We start from the raw sequence: 26,573 nt of genomic DNA on the forward strand, positions 1-26,573 counted from the left end.
TTTAAAATAGCACAAATTCTCTTTTATTTGCATATATTACAATTTATACAAAATAGATCAATTTAAAAATATCAGATTTTGTACCAAACCCTCTCGAGATTTTTTTTTTAAAACCCATAGTATTAAATAAACATCTCTTATGTACAGTTTCAACACCTGGGCAGGTGTTTGTGGTCTCACTGCCTCATCAAGCTGAGACAACTTTATTTTCCCACATGAACAACCAATATCCTCCATTTCTCGTCAAAAAGTTTCCTTCTTTACAAATTAGTGGCCCAGGTCTTAGTTTTGCTAGTCTGGAGGTGGCAATGATTTTGCTGCACCCCAGATGCAAATGCTGCCAACCGAACTGCTATGGTCAGTATGTCTGCTCTCAAGTCACTTCAATGACTCAACATGACTCTGCAATAATGATGCACTACTTCAACTTGACTTGCAACTTGTATATTTTTAATGACCTGCTGGCGTCATCAACTTTGAGCAGCAGGTAAGACCTGTTCCAAAGTTTGGGTCATGTTTCTTGAATGGGAACAGCAAATGCATTAGGCAACAGGCTTCAAGTGGAAGGATCCTTCTTAAGCTTTTCAAAAGCTTTAGAAGGCTTTTCTGATGTGTACTGGTGATAGGCTGTCCAGCAGACCTAAACCCCTGCCTCAGGCCCATTGCCTAATACATGTGCTGTTCTCTTCCGTGGAACATGCCCTGCCTACATTTTTTTGTTAAAGTTGACTGCCAGATTTGAGACTCAAGGTTGAAACTTGACTTGAAACTTGGAGTAGAAAACCTGAATACATCACAACCTATTCTCTTGTTGTCCCACAGTGCAGCCCTCATCCCATCAGCAGCTAGCCACACAAATCTTTTCACTTTGTGCTAACACTCTGCCTTGCTATTGAAATTAACTTTTCCCACCACTTCCTACCAAGGGAACCTTCTGTACTTAGACCCCAGGAATACGATGGTCCCAATCAGCACAGGAAAAATTGGTCCTCTCCTGTTCCCTCCCCACCCCCATAGGCTTTCTGCCCACTCCTGCCCATGTTTGGAAAAGTTATTCTTTTTGGGGACCACAGCTCCCAGAATTCCTAAGATTATGGCATGCTGGCTGGGGATTTGGGGAACTGTGGTCTAAAAAAGTAGTTTTTAAATCAACTGCTGAAAGGGGATTTGAAAACTGTTGTCCAAAAAAGTAACTTTTACTAGCTCTGATCACATTATGTCCACCTTTGTTTGCCATGGTTCCTCCACTTTCTGCTCCGCCTCCAACCAAGGATCCAGGCATCTTCAAGCTGGGGCGTTTAACCCTTCTTTCTTGAGTTCTTCAATGGGCTTTCACCAGAGAGCAATTATTTGCACATAGCTTGGTTGGCAGAGACTAGATGAGGTTTCTGGGGGAAATAGAGAGCAGAGGCCAGTACATTAGTGACGTTGTCCCAGCCCCATATTCCTGGAGGAGGGAACTTAGGAGGAGGTTGACTGGCTCAACAGTGAGGTCCCAAATTGGTACGTGAGCTTCTTCTTCACTTTCCGGATCTCACCCGTCTTGCTATAATTCCGCAGGGCCCGGGCCATTTTCTGGTAGGTCATTTTCTTGCGGTTGCCCTTCTGCTGACCCCAGCGGTGTGCAAGGACCTCCTTGTGCTTAGAAGAGAACTGGAAGATGCCCGCCTCGCGCTGCACCCACCACACACATTCCTTCATGTCTCCACGTTCCAAGAGCTCAAACAAGAACTGGTAGAGGCGTAACTTCCGACGGGAGCCTGAAGGGGGAGACAAAAACAAGTTGCAAGCTTGTTGGTTCACAGCACCAGCGGCTGTTCAAGTAAGAGGAGTCTGTCCCCATGAATTATAAACTATACAACTTATAGCTGCAGCTTTGCAGCTACAGGGTAGCATCGGTTCAAAAGAGTTGATTTCAGCCAATCATGAAAACTAGAAATTTTTGAAACTAATTTAAGGTGGCATGTTTTTGAAACATTATATTAAGAAAGAGTTTAATCATTTTTCAGGTCACTGTCTGGAATAGCACAGAGAAACAAGCAACAATTTACATAGGGATAAGGAACATGTGACTCTCCCAGATATTGTTGATGGAATGCCACTCCCATCATCTCATCACTTTCTGTGCTTCCTATTGCAGTCCAACAATATCTGGAAGCCTATATCTGCCTGAGAATTGAGGACTACCGGGGGGGGGGGTACTCTGTGTCCCACCAGGGGTAGTAATATAAAGTGGGAGGGCATGGGAGAACGTTTTCTTGGCTATAGCACCCCAACTGTGGTATTCCCTGTCCTTGGAGGCCTGACTGGCAATCAACACTGGTTTCCTTCAAGCACCAAGCCAAAACTGACCCTCTGATAAAGGGTGGGATAGAAGAGTTTCATTAAATAAAACAAATCGATTCCACACCTCTGTTTTACTGTAACTATCAAAATCTTTGCCTTACTACCTTTGCTGGTGAACCCCCTACCTTGACTGAGAGTTCACACAGGCAGATGTGTTGTATGTCTCATTCTTTCTTGTCTGGGTTTGCAAATGCCAGTGGACACTCTCCACCTGTACATGTGGAAACTTGGAAATATGGAGCAGGAGAGGTGGTTGTCATCCAGGTTGACCTCTGGCTCTGTTTTGTGGCTAAATGGGTCCCCACGTGGTAGCAACATACTACAGACTGACCTACCCCTGACTAGCTCTTTTTTGCATGCTGTGTGAAAGAAACCACAGAAGAGGAATATCCCAGCATTCCCTGTCTGAGACTATATTTATGAAATGAGCAATATTTCCTTGCCCTGTCTTCTAAAGACGGAATGGAAAAAAATCACCAGTTGTACAACAAATGCTTAGGTTTTATTGATAATTTGTTGTTGTTGTTAACCGTCTTGGAGTCAATCTCAACTCATGGTGACCCTGTGGATGAGACATCTCCAAGACTCCCTGTCCTCAACTATTCTTCTAAGTTCTTGCATATTCATACCTGTGACCTCCTTGAGTCTATCCATCTACCATGTGGTCTTCCTCTCTTTCTACTTCCTTTCACCTTTCCTAACATTATGGTCTTTTCTGAGTCTTGTCTTCTCATGATGTAGCAATAGTACGACAATCTCAGTTTAGTCAACTCTGCCATGAGGGAAATTTCAGGCTTGATCTGTTCTAGGACCCATTTATTTGTTCTTTTTGCTGTCACGGTATCCTCAGCACTCTTCTCCATCATCTCAAATGAACTTATTCTATTCTTGTCCATTATGTCTGGTAAATGTTTTGAGACCTGGTGTTTAGTGTTTGTATGAGCTCATGAACTTGACTTACTGACTCTGTTCATTTTTCTGCTACTCCAGAGAGTAGAACATGAATGGATTCAAAATACAAAGAAAAGAAGATTCAATCTAAAAATCAGGATGAAGGTGTTTTGATTTCTTTTGACAGCAAGAGCTGTTCGACAGCTGTTGCACTGGAGGATGGTAGACTCTCCATCTGCTTTAAACAGAGGTTGGATGCGAATCATTCAGGAGTGCTTTCGTTATATATTCCTGCATGGCTGGGGGTTGGATTAGATAGCCCTTGTAGTCCCTTTCAGCTGTAAGATTTTAGTATTTCAGTTCTTGTTTTGTGGCTGTAGTGCACTGGAGGTTTTCACACAGAGCATAGCTGAACTAACTCAAGACGGAGTGATGACCATCGATTTGGACGGCTTCAAAGGGAGACAAGATTCATTTATAGAAATACTGATACCACAGGCTAGCCGTCATTAGGGCTATACTATATGTTATGACCAAGTATCAGAAAGCATGTTTGTGTTATATCAGTTGCTGGGGAACATGAACCAGTGGGTGCTACTGCACTCAGTGCCACAGTGCTTGTGGACATTTCTCTGTGCCATTGACTCTGCAGAATGCTGGTCTAGCGAAGCCTTTGGTCATATCCAGCATTGCTCTTTTTCTGTACAAGTCTGGACTGTGGCTGTTGATGCATATATTGCATATCTCTGATTCTAACTTCCCAAGAAAGAATTCTGCCTCAGCACCCACCTGACTCAAACCCAGGTGATAGGTTTTCATCCAAATCACTGTCAGAAGAAACCTCAAGATTTCTACTATCCCCATGGAATTCTTCTTCTTCAGATGATGAGCTGGAGACATCCCTGGGAATAGGGTATTGGCCGTATATATAGGTCTATAAAGATCAAACCATGGAGAAGGCAGAAGGATGAAAGGTTTTTTTAAATGTTCAGTTTATTCAAAACATGATTCTAACAAGCTAGGATGAAATTACACATTTCCACAAGAGTTGCACTCATGAATCATTCATCATTTTCTTTGTTTAAACTTGTGGCTCTCTAGATATTGCTGGACTGCAACTCCCATCACCTTTTACCATTGGTCAGGCTGGCTAGAGCTGATGAGAGTTGTAGTATGACGCCCTCTGGGAGAGGTCACAAGTTGTCCATTCTACTTTAAATTAAGCAGTACCCTAATCTGTACAGCAAGAGGAGGAGGTTTTAAAATTTATTTTTATTTATTTAGAGTATAACCTTTGAATAAATAATAATTATAACCTGCCCTTCATCCAGAGCAGCTTTAAAAAATCATTAATTTATCAGTTTCCTGGTCTCAGGCTTACAATCTAAATAAGGTATGACATACAAGGAAAAGGGACAGCCATGGCGGAGGAGAGACTGCCTACTCTCCTTTCCTTCTAGCACTTAGAATAGAGAACGTAGCCTTTCTTTTCTTTCTTTCTTTCTTTTTTTAAAAACAATTTTTATTGATTTCAGAAAAAAACAGAAATAAGAAACATAAACATGGGAGCGGCTTTCATCAGCCAGTGGGCCAAGGCAGAATGGAGTTGTGCTTGCCATTTAGGAATATAGGCACCCAATATCTACCATCATATATGTGTGTATGTGTCTTCAAGCTGCTTGTCAACTTACGACAACCTCATTAATTTCATAGGGTTTTCTTAGGCAAGGAATATTCAGAGGTAGTTTGAGTATTCCTTCCTATGAAATTTAGCCTGGTATCTGTTGGTGTCCCATAAAAGTATTAAGCACGGCAGACCCTGCTTAGTTTCCAAGATCAGACAGGGTATTTAGGCCCTTATCTTTCCATATATCATTCTTTTGAAATCTCATCTGCGTTGCTGTGTATAATGCTACAGTTTAAAACTGGCTAGAAGTCTGAACAAGAGAATTGTGAAGGGCTGGCATGATAATGCAACATTTGGTTGAGAGTTCCTGCTTTTAATGTTTTTCACATTATGTGGGAAACACCCAGTCCAATACCTAGTCTTCCCCACCCACCCCTTTTTTGGACCAGAAACCAGGAAGGACTTCAGTCCACTTTACAAAGCCATCTAAATTTTTTATGGCCCTCCTTATAGAGCAGCAGGAGATAATCTATCCTAGACTACCTTCCATTCGCTACAGGAAAAGAACTTGACAATAAATCTAACCTGCCTACCTGCCTGACATCTTGTAGCAGAAGAGTGTCCACCTATTTGAACCCAACAGCAATGTTGGGGCACAGTGGAGGAAAAGGAATATTTAAACTTTTCTAACATACCAGTTTACCCATCATCAAAACCATCCCATGTTCACCCTACTCAACTCAGATCCCTATGGGTTATCCAAACACCAACCATGGGGACAAATAGGCCCCCCTCTGCATTTTCTTCCCAAGAAATCTAGGGCTTTTAACACCCAGCAATTCTTTCTCTTAATCTATCTCACCCTTTATTCCCTTGTCTGAGAACCTTGGATTTCTTCTCTGTAATTCTTTGGACCCTACTCCCATAAAGCAGTCCTATCTATATTCTCACACACACCCTCTGTAAATCCACTACCCACAATTACCTGATTGTTGTACTCCTCTTTGTACCCAAGGCACATATTTTGTGTAGGTATAATTTCATCTTGGCTATAGACAGCATCCAGAGACAGCTGGGGATAGGAAATGGGGACATTCTGCAGCTGGGCAAAGTGTCCTGTTTCAAAAGGATCATATCCAGGCTCTTGTATCCCAAGCCAGTTTATGCAAGACTCTGAAAAGTGAAGCATTAAATGAGATAGAAAAATCTAAGTCAGAGTGATCTGGGTCTGAAGACCTCAGGATCACCATCTTATTCCATGGACATTTACAACAACAAGAACGGCAGAAGATTTGACCTCAGACATGATCAAATTTTGCTTCCAGATGCTGACAGGGCCCTTAATGGGCAACGGGAAACTGGCCACAGTACCACCAGAGCATAATTTGCACTCATATCTCCTGCTTGTTTAGAGCCACACATCTGCCCTTAACAAGCTACTCTGGGAGGCACAAGTCCAAGCTTAGGGGTACTTTTGTGGACATCCAGCCAGCATGGCTACCAGCTATGTTGGCTGGGGGATTCTGAGAGTTGTAGTAAAAAAGTTGTTGTTGCTGTTATTGTTGTTGTTAAAGCAGAACATTTGTTTAAAAAGATAAAATCACTTAAAAAACATATACTTTAAAACAGTACAACACCCCAGGACATTCTTTAAAAACTTTCTGCTTTAAAAGCCTGTCTAAGCAAAAAGGTCTTAGCCTGGTGGTGGAAGGACAACAAAGAGGGAGCCATTCTGGTTTCCCTGGGAAGGGAGTTCCAGAGTCTAGGGGCAGCCACTAAGAAGGCCCTCTCTCGCGTCTCTCCCCACTCCCCCATATATAAGTAGACAAGTTACTGTACTTGCATAGCCTCTGGTTAAAACTATTTCCAGAGAGATAGTCATAATAGGCTGCTGCAGGAAAAGTCCTATGGCACTTTAAAGACTAATTTTCCAAGCACAGGTAGACGTGGGACGCCAGTATAAGCTTACCAGACTGCAAGGGTGACCCATTCTGAACCCTGGTGCTCAGGCTCTAGCACTCAGTTCCCTTTCTCAGGTACAAGCACAGGGTTCCAGGCCACAAAGGGCTTTCTGTGTGTCTGAACAGCTGCAGCCTGGGTCTGTGCAAATATACATAACCCTTGTTTTGCATAGGGTGCAGCCAGGTGCAAACCTGTAGTCTTGCTTCTCCCCACAAGAGGGCATTGTTTTAAAAGACAATGCCAGGGAAGTGAGACATGAGATGAAGAAAGTGTTTAGTTTTCTTTCTACATTACATAGCAGGCAAAAAGGGGACAGACAGGCTAAATCCTATACCAATAGAAAACTGATTTCTGCAAGTGTGGATCCTGATGCAGGCAAAACCTCATCATCCACACCAGAACTTGGAAAAGTTACTCTTTTTGGACTGCAGCTGCCAGGATCCCCTAACTGGCTATGCGTGGTAGTCCAGGTTTTTACAGGCTCTGATCCATTTAGAAATAGATATAGATAGATAGAAATATCAGCAGGCATGGAGGAATCCAAAGGTTTACAGAGGTACAAAGTGTGCAGAAAGGACAAATAATTTCAGTGAGACAGGCTATTCAGCATGCTGTAGTAGTTTGAGTATCAGACTACAACTCTGGAGACCAGGGTTCGAACTCCTACTGAGCCATGAAACCCACTGAGTATCCTTGGGCAAGTCACACTCTCTCAGCCTGGGAGGGTGGCAATGGAAAACCCCTGTGAGAGAAACAAGAAAACGCCACGAAAGGTTCACCTTAGGGCTGCCTATAAGTTAGAAATGACTTGAAGGCACACAACAACAAATAGTGCTTAGCACTGAAGAAAGACTGCTCCAGAGCCAGGCATTTTGGTCTTACTGGTGTTCCTCTTCTTTGTAGAGCAAGAGTGGACTACTGTGGAGGACCACGATGTAGCAGGAAAGTCTACTAGCCCAAAGCTGAGTGGTTTATTGTTCCCCCTAGCCATAACCAGCATGGCCACTGGCTGGGGATTAGTGGAGCCGTAGGTTCCAACACGGCATAGTGGTTTCAGCGTTGGACTAGGGCTCTGAAGACCAGGATTTGAATCCCAGCTCAGCCATGTAAACTCACTGGGTGACCTTGCACAAGTCACACACTCTCAGTCTCAGAGGATGGCAACGGCAAACCTTCTCTGAAAAAGCTTGTCAAGAAAACCCCATGATAGGGTCGTCGTAAGTCAGAAATGACTTGAAGGCACACAACAACAACAACAAAGTTCAGCACATGCAGAGGACACCCCTTGAGTTGGTGAGTTGGACTAGAAAACTAGAGTTGTCAAATTAGAAGCAACTCAATCCCTGGGATTTCTGGACCCAAGCTTGAGACCTAGGGATGGCCCTGGTGAGGTTATGGGGCAGAGCCTGGTGATGCAGTTAAGCAATATGCATTAAGCAGCAATCACAGTTACTCATAGCTTGTCATACACTCACACTCACAGGACTGAACCTATTTTCCTGGTTGTAAATTAAGTGTCTTTGCAAACTGCAACACTTGGTTAAAATCAATTAATGTTTGCAAAGCACAGCAAGCTAGAAGGCTTTTTGCCTGACTGGAGGCTTGCATGCTGCCTTATCTCTCATCCAGAGCTAATCCCATGAAAAGAGGAGGACATGAGCCCTGCCTGTCACCTAGAGGTGACTTACCAGGACTGGGAACTCAGGGAAATACCTGGAGATCTGCCAGCTCTAAGGAAAACCCAGCTTTAAATATTTACTCTGGGTGACTAGGAGCCACTCACTATCACAGCCTCACAAGGTTGTTGAGAGGATAAAGTGGCAGGGAGACCCTATATATCAGGCTGAGCATTTTTGATGAAGCGCTGGATGGAAGGAAGCAAAATACACACAAATATATGCAGGCCAACGCTCCAGCATTGCCACACTTCCTAACACAGGCACCTCAAAGGAAAACCACACCAAGAATGTGGCAGGGAGTGGGGGGCTGGGAGGTGGAACAGAAGCACATGTACAGTAAGTTGCATCAGAGTCAATTTGTCCTGCGGCATTGTTACCAAAGAGCCTGATTACCTAAGGATTGGATCATTGTCATTATCTTCCTTTAGGTGCCTTCTAGCTCCTTGGTGAGCACCAGGGCCACCAAACTGGTATCTCTCCCTCTGTAAAAATAATCAAATGTGCATATCTGTGGCAGACTCTCACTAGGCCTTGAAGTCAGTCACCAAGTACATAACTTAATCCAAATTGCGCAAGCAATGGGTGAGCCAGCAGTCATGGGGAGGGGGTGCCTCTTGTGTTGCAGACTGCATCTATACAGGAAGGCATGCAGAGGAAAGACTCTTCTCCAGAGGACTGAGCAAGTGTGTTGTATGCAAATCCACAAGCATGAAAGCAAGAAATTAGATGTATCAAGCATCTTCTCCAAAAGTAACTTTTCCAAACTTTGTATATTTGCAGCTCCAACACCTGGTTTCACACCTCTTACATCTACTCCTTCATCCCTGTTACCCCAGTAGCCACAGAATGCCTTACCTGGAGAGTTCTCAGAATCTGTAATGCAGGGGGGAAAGGTGGGTTCTTGTTTACATGAGTCCATGTCGTAGATGCAACCATTGGGAAACTGCAAAGCAGAGAGCGAGTTGGTGAGCAACATTAAAATGTGTCTCAAGCATTCACCCCAATTTGGGGGGGGGGGGGGATACAAGAGTCCCCCCAAGGTACCTGATCAGCTTTATTCCAACAACAACACATTTCCAGTTTGGATGATAAATTCCAGAATTTCCCAGCCAGCATGGCTGTGGAGAGCTAAGGGATTCTGGAAGGTGTCGTTCTAAAAACAAACTTTCCACACTTTTAATTGGCTCCTAAAAGACACCGCCACAAGCACTTCCACACTGTTAGGTTTTTCCCCCCACAGAGGTTATATTCTCCAGAGTATAATGCCTGGTCAGTCCTTCTCTCTCTCTTTGCCACCTCTTTTTTCCTCTCTCCCTTTTGATTCCACCCATCTCGCTCCTCTCTCGCCTATCACCCTACTTTCTTCTCTAACACCTCTCTCCTCCTGCTCCCTGCGACACTCATTTTCCATTCTTGCTTCTTACCCCCTTCCCTCAGACACAGGTCACATGCCATTATCCTCTCGGCCATACCTTTTCTTTCTTTCTCTCCCACCTTCTGCCACTAGTGGAGCCCTGGTGGCACAGTGGTTAAATGCCTGTACTGCAGCCACTCACAAACCACAAGGTTGTAAGTTTAATACCAGCCAGGGGCTCTGGTTCAACTCAGCCTGGCATCTTTCCATAGGTCACTAAAATTAGTACCCAGCTTGTTGGGGGCAATTAGCTTACTTTTTGTAAACTGCTTAGTACATCGGTAAGTGGTATAGAAATGTTCTTGCTATTAATATTCTCGTCTCTTTCTATCACCCTCTTTCTCTCTCCCTGGCCCCCCATTCTCTCTCTCTCTCTCTCTCTCTCTCTCTGCCACACCTTTCATCTTTTTTCCATCTTCTCTCTGTCACTCCTTCTCACTCCCTTTTCTTTATCTATCCCTCTTCTCATCCCCTCTTCTCTTTCTACAACCCCAATTCAGTGGCATACATAGGGATGTGCAGGGAGTGCAGTCTGCACTGGATGACATCCAGAAGAGAGGTGACACAGAGGGGAAGGGGTAGAAGGAGCTAGCATGCTCCTCCAGGCTTCAACACTCCAGTTTCCCTCTCTTTCTCTCACTTCTTTTCCTTCTCTTTTCCTTCTTCTTTCTGCCACCCCCTTCTCATTCCCTCTTTCCTTATCTCCATACTCAGCAAGCTGCTGCAGGAGAGCCAGATTGCTCCTGACATATTGCTCTTGCTTGCTTGCTTGCAGACAGCCTTTGAAAATAGGTTATGGACCACTATTTGCCCATCCCATCTTAAGTCTCTGGAGACACCCTCTGCAGAATTCAAAATTCCTAGGCCATCTACTTACCATGTATCCATATTGGGAGCCCTCAAATCTGCTAAGAGAAAAGGAAAATAAGTGAACGGATATAGATGCTGCCCATTTGAAATCTCTCCTCTCCCATATCTCTGTTAAAACCTGAGATGGATCTATTTGAAAATTAGAGCCTGGAAAAAATTCCTTTTTTTTCCTATAATTCCCAGAATCCCCCTACTCAGCATTGCTAGTGGTCAAAACAGTAACTTCTCCAAGTTCTGCTGAAAATTAGTAGCAAACCAATGCACTGGGTAGCAATAGCTACTTCTTGAGTGCTGTTAACTTTTTTATGTACATTTACTGCTCAAGCCTCTATACTTTTATCCCGAAGTAAATACCACCACTGTGTTCATTCCTCCAGAAGAAGCCTTTATTGTTTTCTGCTGTCCCAGAGACTAAAGGTGCATCTGCACTGTAAAAACAATGCCTTTTGATACCACTTTAGCTGCCATGACTCCATCCTACAGAATTCTGGGTTTTGTAGTTTTGTGAGGCAACAGCACACTTTGGCAAAGAAGGCTAAAAATCTTGTCAAACTACAAATCCCAGTATTCCATAGGATCTATACTGCAGCACTTAAAGTGGTGCCAAACTTGCATTATTTCTACAATGTCGAAGCACCATAAGACGCCAGCCAATGGGGTGAAATCATAAGAAAAGAGATTCCATCTTAACATTAGAGAACTTCCCAATGCAAACCATTTTAAGTAACAGTTGTGTGTCCAAATGGACACCCACTCCTACTTTTCACCCAATGGAGACAAATGGACATATACAGTTTGATCAGTGAACAGCATGCGTCCCACCCGTTTCAGAGCTTTCTGCGAATTAGTGCAAACCAAAAGTAAAAATAATCCCCAGATATCCATCTTTTACAACCTCAGATCAGTTGTGTCTTTAACCAATTCTTCTAAACTTTGATAAGCATTCTAGGGACTTGTCTTCTTTTAAATTCACTTATTTTCTGGTAGCAGATAGGAAAATAAAAAGTGCGAGAATATTGATGTGTCCAAAAGTTGGATGGCCATCTGTCAGGAGTGCTTTAGTACAACAAAGGATTGGACTAGATCAGGGTTTCCAAAATTCTGGTCTTCCAAATGTTTTGGACTTCAGTTCCCAGAATCCCTGACCATTGACAAAGATGGCTGAGGCTTCTGGGAGCTAAAGTCGAAAACAGCTGGAAGACCAAAGATTGGGAACCATTGGATCTTTGGAATACCTTCCAACTCTATGAGCATTATTGTAATCCAGAATTTTAGGCTAATATTGGCATAGGGAACTAAGAAAGCCAAGAAGTCCTGTTCTACTCATGAGAAGTGTGGATACTTCTGCAAGACATATTCTACCAATGTGGATGGGGATACTGCAAGACATGCACATGGATGGGGTCACCTTCTCATCACTCAATAGACACTGGTTATGCTGAGCTCAGTCCTTAACTAAGATAGAATGATTTCCATCTTTTGATCCTTAAATGCTGCATTTGAAGCCATCATAGCTGGAGAACCAGGAGGGATCTGAAGGTGGGTCTACTATGTCTGGGGCCAATTTTGCAGAGTTTGGGGCTGAAAATGGCCAAAAAAAGTAAATAATTATCAGGGACCCAGGGGTCTTGTAGAGGGCTAGAAATGGAGGGGGGGTTTGAAGGTTGGATGCATCTGGAAGGTCACAGTTTTCCCACACCTGCTGTAGTGCAACACTAACATACATGTTTGATTTTAAAGTGGTATCTCTAAAATCTGGTGGCAAGCTATATGTTGGTATTGGATTCAGTTTTAAATCTGTAATAGTTGACATCAGGAAATAATACTATTCTGTAACTGCACTAGAGACATTTGTCCAAAATACACAGCAGAAATAATCCAGTTTGAGACCACTTTAACTGCCCTGGCTCAGGGCCAGAGAATCCTGGGAATTGTAGTTTATTGTCGCAACAGAGCTCTTTGACAGAGAAGGCTAAATGTCTCACAAAACTACAGTTCACAGAATTCCCTAGCATTGAGCCATTTCTCACTCATTTCTTTAAGAGCAGTCCATAGTTTTTCATGATCTTTGCTGCAGTCTATAAAGCACATGCTGATTTTCTTTTGGAATTCCCTGGTGTCCAGCACATATTTTCAAATTGCAATGTGATCCATAGTGCCTCATCCTTTCCTGAACCCATTTTGTGCCTCTAGAATTTCTTGTTCCATATATGGCAGGAGTCTTTGCTGCAGAATTTTGGGCATGACTCTGCATGGGAAATGAATGCAATGGCTCAATAGTTACTGCAATCTTTTGTGTCTCCTTTTTTGGGGGAATGTATACTGGTCTTTTCCAGTCTGTGGGCCATTGTTTTGTTTTCCATATTTGTTGGCAGATTTTAGTTAGAACTATAGTGAATTCTGTCTCTGGTCACTGTAGCAGTTCTATTGATATGTCGTCTGTTCCTGGTATTTATTCTTCCCAATTGCTTTGACTGCAGCTTTCACTTCGCTTTCCAGATTATGAGGTTCATCTTCATATGATTCCTCTTCTCGTGTGTTTAATTTAATACCCGGTGCAAAATGAGGGGATGTACAAGGTCCTGAACTCTTCAGAGAAGAAGGCTGTAGATCCGACCCTCACTGAGAAATGGCAAGCTGTGCTTTCATGTCACCTCCCAAGATCAGATAGTCCTGGTAGCTAAAAGCCAGAGCTTAGAAAGGTTTATTTTTGGGTTTTGCAGTTCCCAGAATCCTCTATCCAACATTGTCACAGATCATGCTAGCTTGGGGATTCTGAAAGTTATAGCCTGAAAAAGTACAATTTTCCAAGTTCTATTATAAGACAGGCTAGAATAGTGGTCATGCAAAGGAGCAACCAGTTGTAGAGAAAGACTCCATATAAGTAAAGGACTTATTATAAGCAAGGCCCTCTTCATGAGGAGGAATTTTCCCTGAATATCTGCAGCAACTTGCAGCTGATAATACGTGAGGACTATGAGAACTCATGTCTACCTTACTAGCCTATTTTACTCAGGCTAGTCTTACTAAGTACACTGTACAAAAGTTTATGCTGCATACCTTTTTCTCCCAGTTAGCCTCAAAGGTACTACTAGAGTCATTTGAATGCTGATACAGACTGACACTGCTATATCTGAATATTACTAAGGACGTGTTATTGAAACAACCTTGGTCCATTCTAGGTCTTGTTTCCATTCATCCTGAGTAACCCCCTTAGCTCTACAAAACCCTTCTATGTTAGACTTTTTACTGCCTCTGGATTCTCTTTTTGGGGTTTACCTTTGCCTGGATGCCTACTCTCTATTTGAGCCCTACTGACCTAGCAAAGCCACCCCAAGACATTTTGTTGTATGAAGCAAAGGAGAACACAGCACCTCTATTCATTCTATGTACAGAAGCCAACTGGACTGCCAGTAAGGCCTTGCTTCAACATTGGGGATGAGATAGGGTCCTCTATCACACCTGAGAAAAACAGGCCAGTTTAGAGGAATGCTGTGTAGGGCAGACTGTGTGACTGCCAATGACACCTTCAATGTCTAACCCCTGATGTGACTGACTCACTTTGCCACATGATAGGACCAGTCTTGCAGCCTAGACTTTTAGAAGGTCTTCACTGTGCTGCTTTCAGGGCCTAGCCAATCTTAGTCATGCCTGAATGAGGGGCTTGTCTACACTGTGTGTGTGTTGTGTGCATTCAAGTCATTTCTGACTTATGGCAACCCTAATGCGGACCTATTGTGGGGTTTTCTTGGCAAGATTTGTTCAGGGGTTTGCCACTGCCTTCCCCTGAGGCTGAGAGCCTGTGACTTGCCCAGTGGGTTACATGGCTGAGAAGGAATTGAACCCTGGTCTCCAGAGTTGTAGCCCAATGGTCAAACAAACAGCTTCAAACCACTACACCACACTGGCCCATCTACACCACAGAATGATAATGCTATTATTCTACTTTGCTTGCTATGGAATCCTGGGGTTTGTAGTTGCTATATGCCCCTCTTTAAATGCCAGTCCCAGGATTCCATAGGACAGAACTATGACAGTTAAAGTGGAACAATAGTGCTATCTTTCTGTATTGTGGATGGGCCACTAAGACATAACAGTTGTTGTTGAATGCCTCCAAGTCATTTCTAACTTATGGCAACACTAAAGCAACCGTATCATAGGGTTTTCTTGACAAGTTTCTTCAGAGGGGGGTATGCCATTGCCTCCTCTGAGGCTGAGAGACTGTGACCACCCAGTGGGCTTTTATGCTCGAGTGGAGACGCTAACCCTGAGAGTCGTAGTCCGATACTCAACCCACTACACCATGCTGACTCCCATAGGACTTAAATCGCTAGTGTGAAATCAGCTTTGAGGAGGGCGGATGTTTTCACACAGAAGGTGCACTCAACCCCTAACACACCACCCTCCTCACAGTCACACTCTTGTGAGCGAGGAAATATTCAAATCTAATTTTCCTCACCTTTGCAGGCCTCAGGTTTTGCATAACAGGCAAAGGGAGGGGAAGGAAAGTAAGAGGGAGAAAGGGGGAGAGAAAGTCCAAAACACCGTTTCTAATCAAGAAGAAATGACCAAGCCATTGGGATGAGGTGACTTAAAGCAGGATTGCCTCCACTTTTGAAAGGGCCAAGGCTCCATGCTTTTCAGATGTTGCACAAGAGAGCAGATCCAACAGCTGAAGAGTCCTTCTCCTCCCCAATCCACATGTAGGCTGCATCTGCATTGGAGAAATGATTTGGTTTGACACCACTTGGCCCCAGAATTGAATAGCATTGAGCCAAGGCAGTTAAAGTGGTGTCAAACTGGATCATTTCTGCAGTGTGGATGCAGCCATAAATGCAATGGTGGGAAAAGGTACACCTGTAAAAATGTCTCTCTGGTCTGTACCATTCTGTACAAAAGCCTTGCCTGAAAATACTTTTGGCAAGCAACCTACCTCTGAGAGAAAGCCCCTAGATATTGGCATTTCCTAGAGTATCCACAAGATACTGCTATTTTTCTTGTCAGTCCAGCTAATGAGAAGTTCAGTTCCAGAAATCTCTGCCGCTAGTTTCACATACTGCCCTCAAAACCACTGAAATATGCTGAAACCTTTGAAAATAAAAAAGTAAATACCATCTACAGAGTAATTGGAGAGATATCTCCCTTTTCTTTCTTGTAGACTGTCTTGCTTCCAGGAAGGCCATTGATATATTTATATATCAGTGGCCTTTTATATACTGTATATAAACCAAAAGGATATAAAAACTTTTTTTTTAATTAACTTTTTAGTTTTTAATTAGCTTTGTAACTGATGGCTTTTAATGTTCTTGTAGGGAATGGCTCTCAAATGGTTTCATCATGATAGGCTTCTGGAGCGCATTAACACATCAAACCATGAAGACCGCCTTATCCAATCAAGGGATTGATTCACTGATTAATTGATGGAATGATTTAGTCTACTGACCACTTCAGAGGAATGGCCCAAGCGTCTCAACCCATGCCTTCCTCCGAAACTCCAAATCCCTCAAGTTTTCTCAGAAACCCCAAAGTTGGAGCAAGCAACCCTCGCCCCACTTCCAAAACTTTTCCTGACTCCCAGTTCCCAGCTCTCTCCTCCCCTTTCGAGCCAATGCCTTTTCCCAGGAATTGCAGGGTAGAGTGAGGAGAAGATTTTGGGGGGGAATGTTCCAAGAAACGCAGGGGAGGTGCATCTTTTGAGTATCTCTCACACACACACCGCTAGTAAGCCCCCACGCCTGACTCCGCAGTCCAAGAGACATGTACTCTGCACACATCCAGAAGCCACTCTGAATCCTAGAATTTGGAAGAGAGACATCAGAGGCCACACCATCAAAGCAGCCCCAAGAGATGGCCACCCAACCTCTGCTTAAAAACCTCCAAAGAAGGAGACTCCACCATTCTGCAAGGCAGCATATTCCACTGTGGAACAGCTCTTGGTGCCAGAAAGTTCTTCCTAAGGTTGAGGTGGACTCTCTTTTCCTGAAGTTTGCACCAGTTACTCCAGGTCCTATTCTCTGAAGCAGCAGAAAACAAGAAGAAAAAGGGATGGTTATGAAGAAGAAAAATAAGAGGTGAAGAAGAAGAAGAAGAAGAAGAGAATGTTAAAAAGAAGAAAAGAACACTTAAGAAGAAGAAGTTAGAAAGAGAAGAAGGAGGTTAAGAAGAAGAAGAAGAAGAAGAAGAAGAAGAAGAAGGAGAAGGTTAAGAAGAAGGAAAAGAAGGGAAGGTGAAGAAGAAGAGGAAGAGGAGGTTAAGCAAAAGAAGAAAAAGAAGAGAAGGTTAAGGAGGAGGAAGAGGATCGGGGAGGTTAAGAAAAAGAAGAAGAGCAGGGAGGTGAAGAAGGCTGCAGAGAAGGTGAAGAAGTGCTAGGCTCTCCCTGTGTAAGTGAGCTGAGTCCCTCCTTTCTTTAAAGGGGAGGAAGAGATCCCAAACTTTCCCTTGTGCCTCTCTGCTTGGGACCCCCTCTCTCCCTCCCTCCCCAAGGAAGCCCTCTTCTTATCACTCACTGCTGCGGGTAGTCGACGTCCAGCATCCTGGCTCCAGGCGAGGAGGAGGGCTGGGGCGAGGCAGAAGGAGAGAGCCAGTCGATGCCACTGGGGCTGCAGGCAGCTGCTTGCCGCGGGGGGGACATATAGCGTTGCCTGGAGGCGGGGGGCAGGCCCTGCTCTGATCTCACCCTGAAATTCCCCCTCTGGGGAGGCGGGCCTGGCCTTGCGCAAGGAGGGCTTGCCACTGCCAGGAAGGGGGCAGCAGGAGGGATGGCACTCAGGTGGCACACTCTTGCCTGCCTTTAGCCAGGAGAGGGGAAAGGGATGAGAAGGTGGGGCTCTTCTTTTCTCATCCCACCCCTAAGAACATTTCCAGCAGCCAACCCAATCTTGCCAGGTTAAAAAGGTTTGCTCCTCTCCAAAGTGATCCAAGACTTGGACCCAGAAACTGAAAAACATCCCTGCAAAAGCAAAGTGGTCTGGGAGCCCTTTGAGGGTCACTCAAGAATGAAAGAAGCTGGTCAAAGTCTGCTGCTAGATCCCTTTCTTTGCCTGATGGTTTTCCAGACTAGCAGGAATACAGGAAAGAAAAGTTGCCCACTTTGGTGTGTTTGTGTGTGTGTGCATGTGAGAGAGACAGAGAGAATATCATTATATATATATATAGTCAGAATATATATATATCAAGTCAGAAACTACTTGGAAGGCACACAACATACATACATACATACATACACCACAAATATATGCATCACAAATGTGTGCGCACGTGTGTGTGCAACATTTGCAGTGTGTGTGTGTGTGTGTGTATATATATATATATGTATGTAAGTGTGAGTGAGGGATGAGGATTATTTTTAAATTGTGATTGAACTCGGTGTAATTTTTATTGTTTTTTCCAATGTTGTAACCCATCTTGATTCCTTGTGAAAAGGCAGGCTAGAAATAAATCATATTATTATTACTATTATTATTATATTTGTGGTATACACGTGTATGTGTGTATGTGTGTGTAAGTGTGTGTGTATATTTGTGGTGTGTGTGTGTGTGTGGTTTCATGCCTACAAGTCATTTCCAACTTCCAGTGACCCTACCATGGGTTTTTCTTGGCAAGTTTCTTCAGACAGGCTTTGCCACTGCCATCCTGAGGCTGAGACAGTGTGACTTTCCCAAGGTCACCCAGTAACTTTACATGGCCAAGCCAGGATCTGAACCCTAGTATCCTGAGTCCTAGTCCAATGCTCAAATCACAATGTCATACTGGACCATAGATAGATCAATAGATAAGAGTGTTTTTATGAGGGACAGCTGGCATGGTGTAGTGGTTTGAGCATTGGACTAGGACTCTGGAGACCAGGGTTTAATTCCCCATTTGAGCATAAAAACCCATTGGGTGACTTTGAGCAAGTCACACTCTCTCAGCCTCAGAGGAAGGCAATAGCATACCCCCTCTGAACTTGCCAAGAAAACTCCATGATAGGGTCCCCAGAAGTCAGAAACAATGTGAAGACACACAACAATTTTCTGAGGGTCAGTCAAAATGCCATGAAAGTGTGCCAGCCTTCAAGTTCCTCAGATCTCTTCATCAGGCAAGGGACAAGCAAAAGAGGATGTTGTGCTTGTTTCCTGATGCAATCAATGGGGCCTGAGGGCAGTTTAGTCTGGATCCAATCTCAAAAGTTCAAGCCTCAATCAAGTACCTTGGTGTTTATTTAAGGAGTAAGACCCATTACTTTTTGTGAGGCTTGCTAACTAGTCAGTCATGGATCAGGCAGACTTGGGAATCACTCAGCTCTCCTGATGTGGGGCTGCATGTCCCAAGTGCCCTAGCCAGCACAGCCAATGATGAATGCTGGGTGTTGCAATACCTTCAGCAACATCTGGAGGGCTTGCACAATTCCTGCATGTAGGTGAAAGATTGAAACATAAGACATAGTCCTAGAGTTACACTACTTAGTTTAATGGGATTTACTCCTCTGTACGCATATGTATATAGCTGTGTATTTTTAAAGCCATAGGCCAGCAGGATAATCTTTGTTACTGATCTAATCCTATATACATCAGAAATAAATATAACCTTGCTGGACTATGGCTTTAAAAATATACAAATAGCAGGCAGTTAGCAGCTTTTCCCAATCTTTTGAAAATTTGGTTGATTCCAAGGTACTACACAGGTGTCACACTCGATTTTATATATGGTTGTATATGGTAAAAGGATCAGGTTGGAAAGAGATTATCAGATTCCTGGCCAACAATAATCCAGTAGCCAAGGGGGACTAGAACCCAATTTAAAAGCAATTGTCCAAATAAAAATTGATTGTGAGTCAAATGGACAACTTAGCAGAAGATTTCTTAGCTGGAATCATGTAGCCCTTCAAATGTTGTTGAACTGTAACTCACAATGAACCCCAGCCAATGGTCAGAGATGCTGGGCACTACAGTCCACCATTTTAAAGGCTGCATGTTGCCCACCATATCCTCAAAGACTAACAGTTTTTTCATGCCATATGCTCTTGTGGAGTACAATTAAGCTCAGAAAATGCCATTTGTTTATGCCATAAATGTGTTATCCCTTCAGGTGACACAAGTCTCTATTGCTGTTTTCTGCAATCACAGGTCAACTTAGTATTTCCAAAGGATAAAGCAGAAGTGGTAAATTTTTGACCTCCCAGAGGTTTTAGACTTCAGCTTTCAAAGGTTCCTGCTAGAATGGCTAATGATATGTAGAGATCTTGTAGCACCTTAGAGACTAAATGAAAGAATGAATTTTCAGTTAGTCTCAAAGGAGCTACAAGATCTCTGTACATACTGATTCTACAATTAAATTCGACAAATAAATGGAGATCTTGAGTAGCTCTACAGCTGCAAGGCAATTAAATTACTTCCAAAAAGAATAAAAGTTATTCCACTCCACTTTACATAGAGCTGGAAATCTTCCAAGTAAGTGGGCAGATCTCTTTCCTACCCAGCTGAGTGTATAGCTCTAGTCTAAAACTTGCCAAGAGCAGCTTCAGCTCAATACAAAAGGCATAATCTAAATGTGTGTCTATGTGCCTTCTAGTCACCCCTTGATTTATGGTAATCCCGTTAATTTCACAGGATTTTCTTAGCCAAAGAATACTCAGAGGTAATTTTGCCAGTTCCTTCCTCATAAATGTAGCCTACCTGATGTTTGTTGGGGGTCTGCTATACAAGGGGTAACCAAGGCTGATTCTGCTTAGTTTCCATGATCAGACAGGATCTGGTGCCTTTAGGGTATTTAGACCCTCAACTTGGCTGGAAATCACTGCCTATCTAATAAAATCACATTCCAAAGCATGTTGGGAAAGAAAAGAGATAGAGCAGAGGGATAGCTCTGCATGATGCTTATAAACAAACTTGCAACATTTATTGGGAATACCTGCACAAGTTCAGCAAGCTTTGGTCTCAGGAAATTTTACAAACGATAGGCTGGAAAACAGAGACAAATGATTTTGAGTGAGTTTCCATCCAGCAACCACAACCACCAGCCTTGGGACTGGGTTTACATGACAATAGGTGGAATTTGAACCCTGGTGCCTGTGATTTTTGAAATTATAGATGCCATTTGTACTTATTTATGACATTTTGCTTCACTTTCTTTATTCATTGCTTTGTGTACATGTGTTTCCCTTTCTGCTGTTGTGTTTCGTTTTCAGCTTCTTACACATGGACTCCAATTACAGTTTGGGCATTTTGTTAAAATAGTTTGCAAGCTACTTTGAATGCTTTTTTAAAAGAGTTTTTCCTTAAAGAAATAATTTTCATCCTATCCTCCTTCTAATGATCAAGGTATTGGGTATTCAGGAGCCAGCATGGAGTAGTGGTTTGAATGTTGAATTCATAGGGTTCAGCTCCCGCTTGACCATGGAAACCCACTCGGTGACCTTAGGGAAGTCACACACTCTCAGCCTCAGAAAGCCCTGTGATAGGTCCAACTTAAGGTCACCATAAGTTGGAAACAACTTGAAGGCACACAACAATGGGTATTCTGAGAGGTTTTTTTAAAAACTTTGTAAACTTGTAAGATACATTAGCCCAGGACAGAAGAATTTTTGGATTTCCCGATGTTTTGGACGACAACTCCCATTGTCCCTTACTATGGCTATGCTGGGTAGGTCTAAAGGGTAAGCCAGAGGGGCCCAAGGTGACTAACTAACTAAATGGAGATTCAAAACCAGGGTCTCCCAGTTCAAAGTCCAAAACTATGCTAGCTCATATCTACCACTCTGTATCACTTAACTACTGTAATGCTCAATGCCCTTCTTCCAACTGTTTCCCCCTCTGCAGGTTATAGCTGTGGGGCCAGGGTCAAAACAGGGGCATTTTCTCCCATGAAATTTTCCTTCAGTTCCCAAATTTCTAGCATTGTATTAATTTAAAACTTCACTAGAGCAATTAGAAATACAGTTCAGGCTCCAAAGAAATGAGGCAGGGAAGGTTACCAAGGGAATGTGACCACAGTAAATATTAATAGTCCTAGGTATAAACAATTTTCAGTACCTCTGCAATGCAAGAAACTTGGGGATGGAAGGAAAACTTCATTGGGGAGAGGTGTAGAATTCTCATAGACCGAGCATGATGTAGTGGTTTGAGTGGTGGGACTAAGACTCTGGAGATCAGGGTTCAAATCCCCACCCAGCCATGGAAACCCACTGGGTAACCTTGGCAAGTGACACTCTCTCAGTCCCAGAGTAAGGCAAAGGCAAACCCTCCTGAACAAATCTTGCCAATTAAAAACCCCATGAAAGCCTTAGGGTTTCCATAAGTTTGAAACAACAAGAAAAAAACTTATGGGGGGGGGGGGGCAATGACTACATTTTGGTCCTCTGCAGCTAGACCCCTGTCCTTTTTAAATCAGTCCCTGCCCCCAGTGCACTCACATCTCTGTTCTAGATAAGAAATCCTTTTCTTAAAAGACCCCATACAGAGCACAGTGTTGCTTCCTACAGTGGGACAATATACAAAATATCCATCACAATGAAGATGTGGATTTTCATTCCCTATCTTGTCCATCTTCACAACATTACTATGAGGTGGGCCCTTATTGTTCTCCAGCTACCTCCAACTTCTAAAGTTAAGATAGCTGGCAGCTAGAAAGAAAGAAAAAAACCAGGTTGCAACTCCCTTTTGTGACCAGCTTGCCTTGTGCCCTCACTTCTGTTTTGTATGTCCCAGAATAATTTAATTTTTTAGAGGAATTGAGTTGTTCCTAGTTCCTGTGTTTCCCCATTTAAAAATCTGAACTAAAAAAAGCTGCTGATTTAGCTGTTTAGTGGAGTTTTTACAGTTAGGCAGCTTGGAAAGGAAGCAGGACACAAAACAGTGAAAACAAAATGATCAGGGAACAGTGCCCATTTTATAGGCAAAATGTTAAGATAAAATATGCTGGACTGGCCTGAGGCCAGAAGGATAGCCTCACATGTTACAAAATGTGTATATGTGTGTGTGTGGGGGGGGGGAATAGACCCATTAAATACACTTGCATTTTCTGCCTGATGTCATCATGTGAGCTTTTACATTCCACACACACTAGAAGCTAGAAATGCAAATGCATTCAACTGCAAAAATCATCTAGTCTGCAGCTGGATGTCTGCTCAATCTTGTATCCAAAGGATAAAGCTTCAACTTTGTTATTGTTGTTGTGCACTTTCAAGTCATTTTCAACTTATGGCGACACTAAAGTAAACCCATAATGGGCTTTTCTTGGCAAGATTTGTTCAGAGGTTTGCCATTGTCTTTCCCTGAGGCTGAGAGCATGTGACCTGCCTAAGGTCACCCAAGTGGGGTTCCATGACCCTGGTCTCCAGAGTCCTAGTCCAATGTTCAAACTACTATGCCATGCTGGCTCTCAAAACTTTAAACTAGTCCTCAAGAAATCTTATGCCATTGCCATCAGTTGCCATGTGGCTGTTGGATTTTCAAAGAACATGCTCAGGAGGAGGCAAATCTTTGCAAGATTTGTTGCCCTCCCCATCCTAGAGGTGGGCTCAGCCTGATACTCCCTCCCCCAATATCTGCATCAGCTTGATGAGGAGAGCTCACGTGAGGACAGGCAATCACAGACTTGCGAAAGAATCCAAAAGACGGTTATCTCCTTTGGACACCTTTCTCCGGTATCTGTGCTGGCCTGACTCCCTTCATCCGGACTGGGGGAGGGACCTTACTCAACAGCGGGGTGAGGAGGAGATGATCCCAGAAGTGCCTTCACTATTTTCTCTCTTGCATTCTGTCTTTCTCTTTCCTACCCAACTCCTTGCTCAATTGTATCACAACGGGCAACCTAGTTTCAACAGGCTTGCAAGGGGAGCAAGGCAGAAAGATGGTACAACTAATGCTGTAGTCAGGGAGCTGCAGGTGGCCAAGTTTTTAAGCACGAGCATTTTAAAACCCCACCACTAGAAAACCCAATTCCTATTTGAAGTTCACACACATGCATAAACATCCATCATAACTCTGTTGCACTATAAAGCAGCAGAGATTTAGGACTGCAAGGGACATGTGACTAAATCTGAAGATTAGTTTTCTTAAATAGAGTAAACCCATTTTATGAAAGTGTGACTTTACAGTGGTCCCTCCACATTCCCTGGGGTCAGGGTGAAGGACCCCCATGAATGTGAAAAAACATAAATAAAAAAACTATGCATTTTATCTAAAAGAACATCTCTCTAGGTATTTCCAGGTCCTCCAGTGCAACTCTATGGTCAACATCTGCCAAAGGTTGATCATAGAATCATGCTGGAGGACCTATAAATGCCTAGAGATTTCTCTAGGAATGTCTAGGTCCTCCAGCACAACTCTATGAACATCTTCTGGCAGTTGTGCTGGAGGATCTAGAGATTTCTAGAGGGAACATAAAAGCACAAAGAATCAAATCCGCAAAGGTCAAAGCCACAAATGTGGAGGAGCAACTGTATTAAATTCCCACTGAGTCAATGAGTCTACTGTAGTTGGGGAAGGGGACAAACAGCTGTACTCCAGCCACATTCCTAATTTCTATTAAAGCAGTACATTTATTAGATGACTGAGCTAGTCACTTATACTGTGCCTTACTCTACCTCATAGGATTGTTATAAATATTAAATGGGTTGGGAAAATGAGGCACAATGTGTATCATTTTGGCATGACATGGCAAAGGGCCTTCTTTGTTGTGGCACCCCAGTTCTAAAAACCAGTACACCACACTGGTTATCACAGGTGCTATTGATCAGAGGGCCATCTGGTTCAGAAAAACAAAGGATGTCAGCCTGTCTTATTGGACTTCATTTGGCATAAAACATAGGAATATGTATGTATGCATGTATGTCGGCACATGTGGATAGAGAAATGTTTACCTTCCCCAGGTACTGCGACCCCATCTCATTTAATTTACCCCAAGACATACTGCAATGAAACATGGAAAATGACTTCTATTGGCTTCAGATAAGTTAACCACAACCTAACATGCATTAAGTTAAATCTCTACCAGACTACTGTAATATGAATCCCATTATGGGAGAAAGGCGGGACATAAATCCTTGAGAATATATATATATATATATATATATATATATATGCGCAGTATATATATACTTTCTCTGTGTCTGCCCTTGAATTCCACCAAGACACATACCAGAGTCCTTTGTTATTTCAGATGCCATCTTCCTCTCCCACACATTCAATTCAAGGTAGAAATCATGCCACTTGACACCACATTAACACCACATTAAGTGCTGTAGCATCATCCTATGGAACCCTAGGATTTGTAGTTTTACAAGGTCTTTAGCCTTTTTGCCAGTGCTTGTGTCTCACAAAACTACAAATCCCAGAATTCTGTAGGATGGAGCCATGGAAGTTAAAGTGGTGTGAAACGGCATTATTTTGAGTGTAGATGAACCCCTTTAAAGCTCAAAATAGCTTGGGACCTGGCAGCCTGGACTAGTGTCTCCTGTATCAAAGTGGTTTTCCTCTAAGATCACTTGATGCACCTCTGCCTTCTAAGACATGGCTGTGGGCAACACAACAGGAAGCTTTTTCAGTGTGGTTCCTAATATGTGGAATACTTTTCCCCAAGGGATGCGATTATCTTCACCTTTGTTTGTAACTGTTGACATATGAAGTTAGTGTTTGATTCTACCTTTGCTTAATGGAAACAGTGTACTTTGCTTCTTTGGATTTTCATTCTTTGCTCCTGCTTTGAATCTGCAATTTGTGTTCCCAGGATCTGCTATTTTCATTTCTGGTTTCATATTTTGGGGTGAATCCTTTGCAGAGGAGCAGGAGAGATGTGAGGGTGCACTTTTTTGCATGTGTGAACATACATCCCAGAGTTGTAACTACTGTGCTCTGCAGGAGCAATATGAATCTTGTAGCACCTTAAAAGGTTGAGAACAATTATTACAGAATAAGCTTTTATGGACTACAGTCCATCTAATTCGATGCACCTACCCCAAGGCAACACAATTACTGGTTCTGATGAGATTTGAATTTGTATCCATTTAGCACATCTGCAAGCCTTTTTATAACATACTTTAGGGTAACAACTTGTATTTGTATTATTTTGGTCATACCATTTGCTGACTCCTACTGTCTCGTTATGATGTGCAAACTGACAGCAGGCATTAAAGAAATGATTAGGAGTAATTTATGGTTTTCCTTATCTCATTCTGCAAGTGCAAAAGGAGGTGATAATGAAACTTGGGATGTACAGAACACAGTGGGAACATTATAATGGAGTCAGAGGGACATTATAAAATGTAATCAGTATCTACAACAACCATATTAACCTGTGCCCTCCAAATGTGGTAGACTACTACCCCTGTTACATGGTCATTAGGCTGAGGATGATCTGGACCTAAAAACCCAATCCAATTTTCCATGCATTTCAAATGCCTTCTTTTTATCTAGACTTTTCTTTAAAACTAGCAGGATGCAGAACTTGCCCATAAGAAAATCAAATTTCAGGATTACCACAAAACAGCTGGCAGATGCACCAATACAAGAAATGTTCCAGTGTTTCAGGGCATGAGTAGTCTCACATGGATATCTGAACACAGAAGTGCATACATGAGAAAACAGATACACATTAGGAGAAAAGAAAAAAATCTGGAGCACTGGTACTAAATTCTCACTCATCCAGACCCACTTTTCAATATACAATGATATGCTCAGCCCTCTTTGTTAATCTAAATACTTTGTTCCACTGGCAATTCATACATGTCTTCACTCTCTCCCTCTCAGTTTGCAAACTCAAGGAGCTCTGACATCCTGTCCTAAACCTGCTAGGCACCATCTTGGGT

At 43.0% G+C, this 26,573-nt stretch overlaps 1 protein-coding gene across 4 annotated transcripts; it reads right to left on the reverse strand.

Annotated features, from left to right (window-relative positions):
- On the reverse strand, positions 1-26,334 carry LOC149308966 (transcription factor Spi-B-like). 4 transcript variants are annotated; one of them, XM_089531515.1, is made up of 7 exons: positions 26,245-26,286; positions 20,678-20,727; positions 10,797-10,827; positions 9,361-9,448; positions 5,850-6,037; positions 4,027-4,171; positions 1-1,760 (listed from the first exon to the last, which is right to left on the reverse strand). In XM_089531515.1, the coding sequence occupies exons 3-7, from the start codon at positions 10,797-10,799 to the stop codon at positions 1,462-1,464; spliced, it is 723 nt and encodes a 240-aa protein (XP_089387641.1). In that variant the 5' UTR covers positions 10,800-10,827; positions 20,678-20,727; positions 26,245-26,286; the 3' UTR covers positions 1-1,461. The 4 variants fall into 4 exon arrangements, with proteins under 4 accessions (XP_089387641.1, XP_089387642.1, XP_089387640.1 ...); XM_089531516.1 differs by lacking the exon at positions 20,678-20,727 and having other exon boundaries at positions 10,797-10,824; positions 26,245-26,334; XM_089531514.1 differs by lacking the exons at positions 20,678-20,727; positions 26,245-26,286 and adding an exon at positions 17,296-17,369 and having other exon boundaries at positions 10,797-10,824.
- Positions 26,335-26,573: the final 239 nt, after the last annotated feature.

This window comes from Sceloporus occidentalis, unplaced genomic scaffold (assembly GCF_023333645.1).
Source record: "Sceloporus occidentalis isolate IW3139 unplaced genomic scaffold, rSceOcc1.0.p SCAF_7, whole genome shotgun sequence".
NCBI lineage: Eukaryota > Metazoa > Chordata > Lepidosauria > Squamata > Phrynosomatidae > Sceloporus > Sceloporus occidentalis.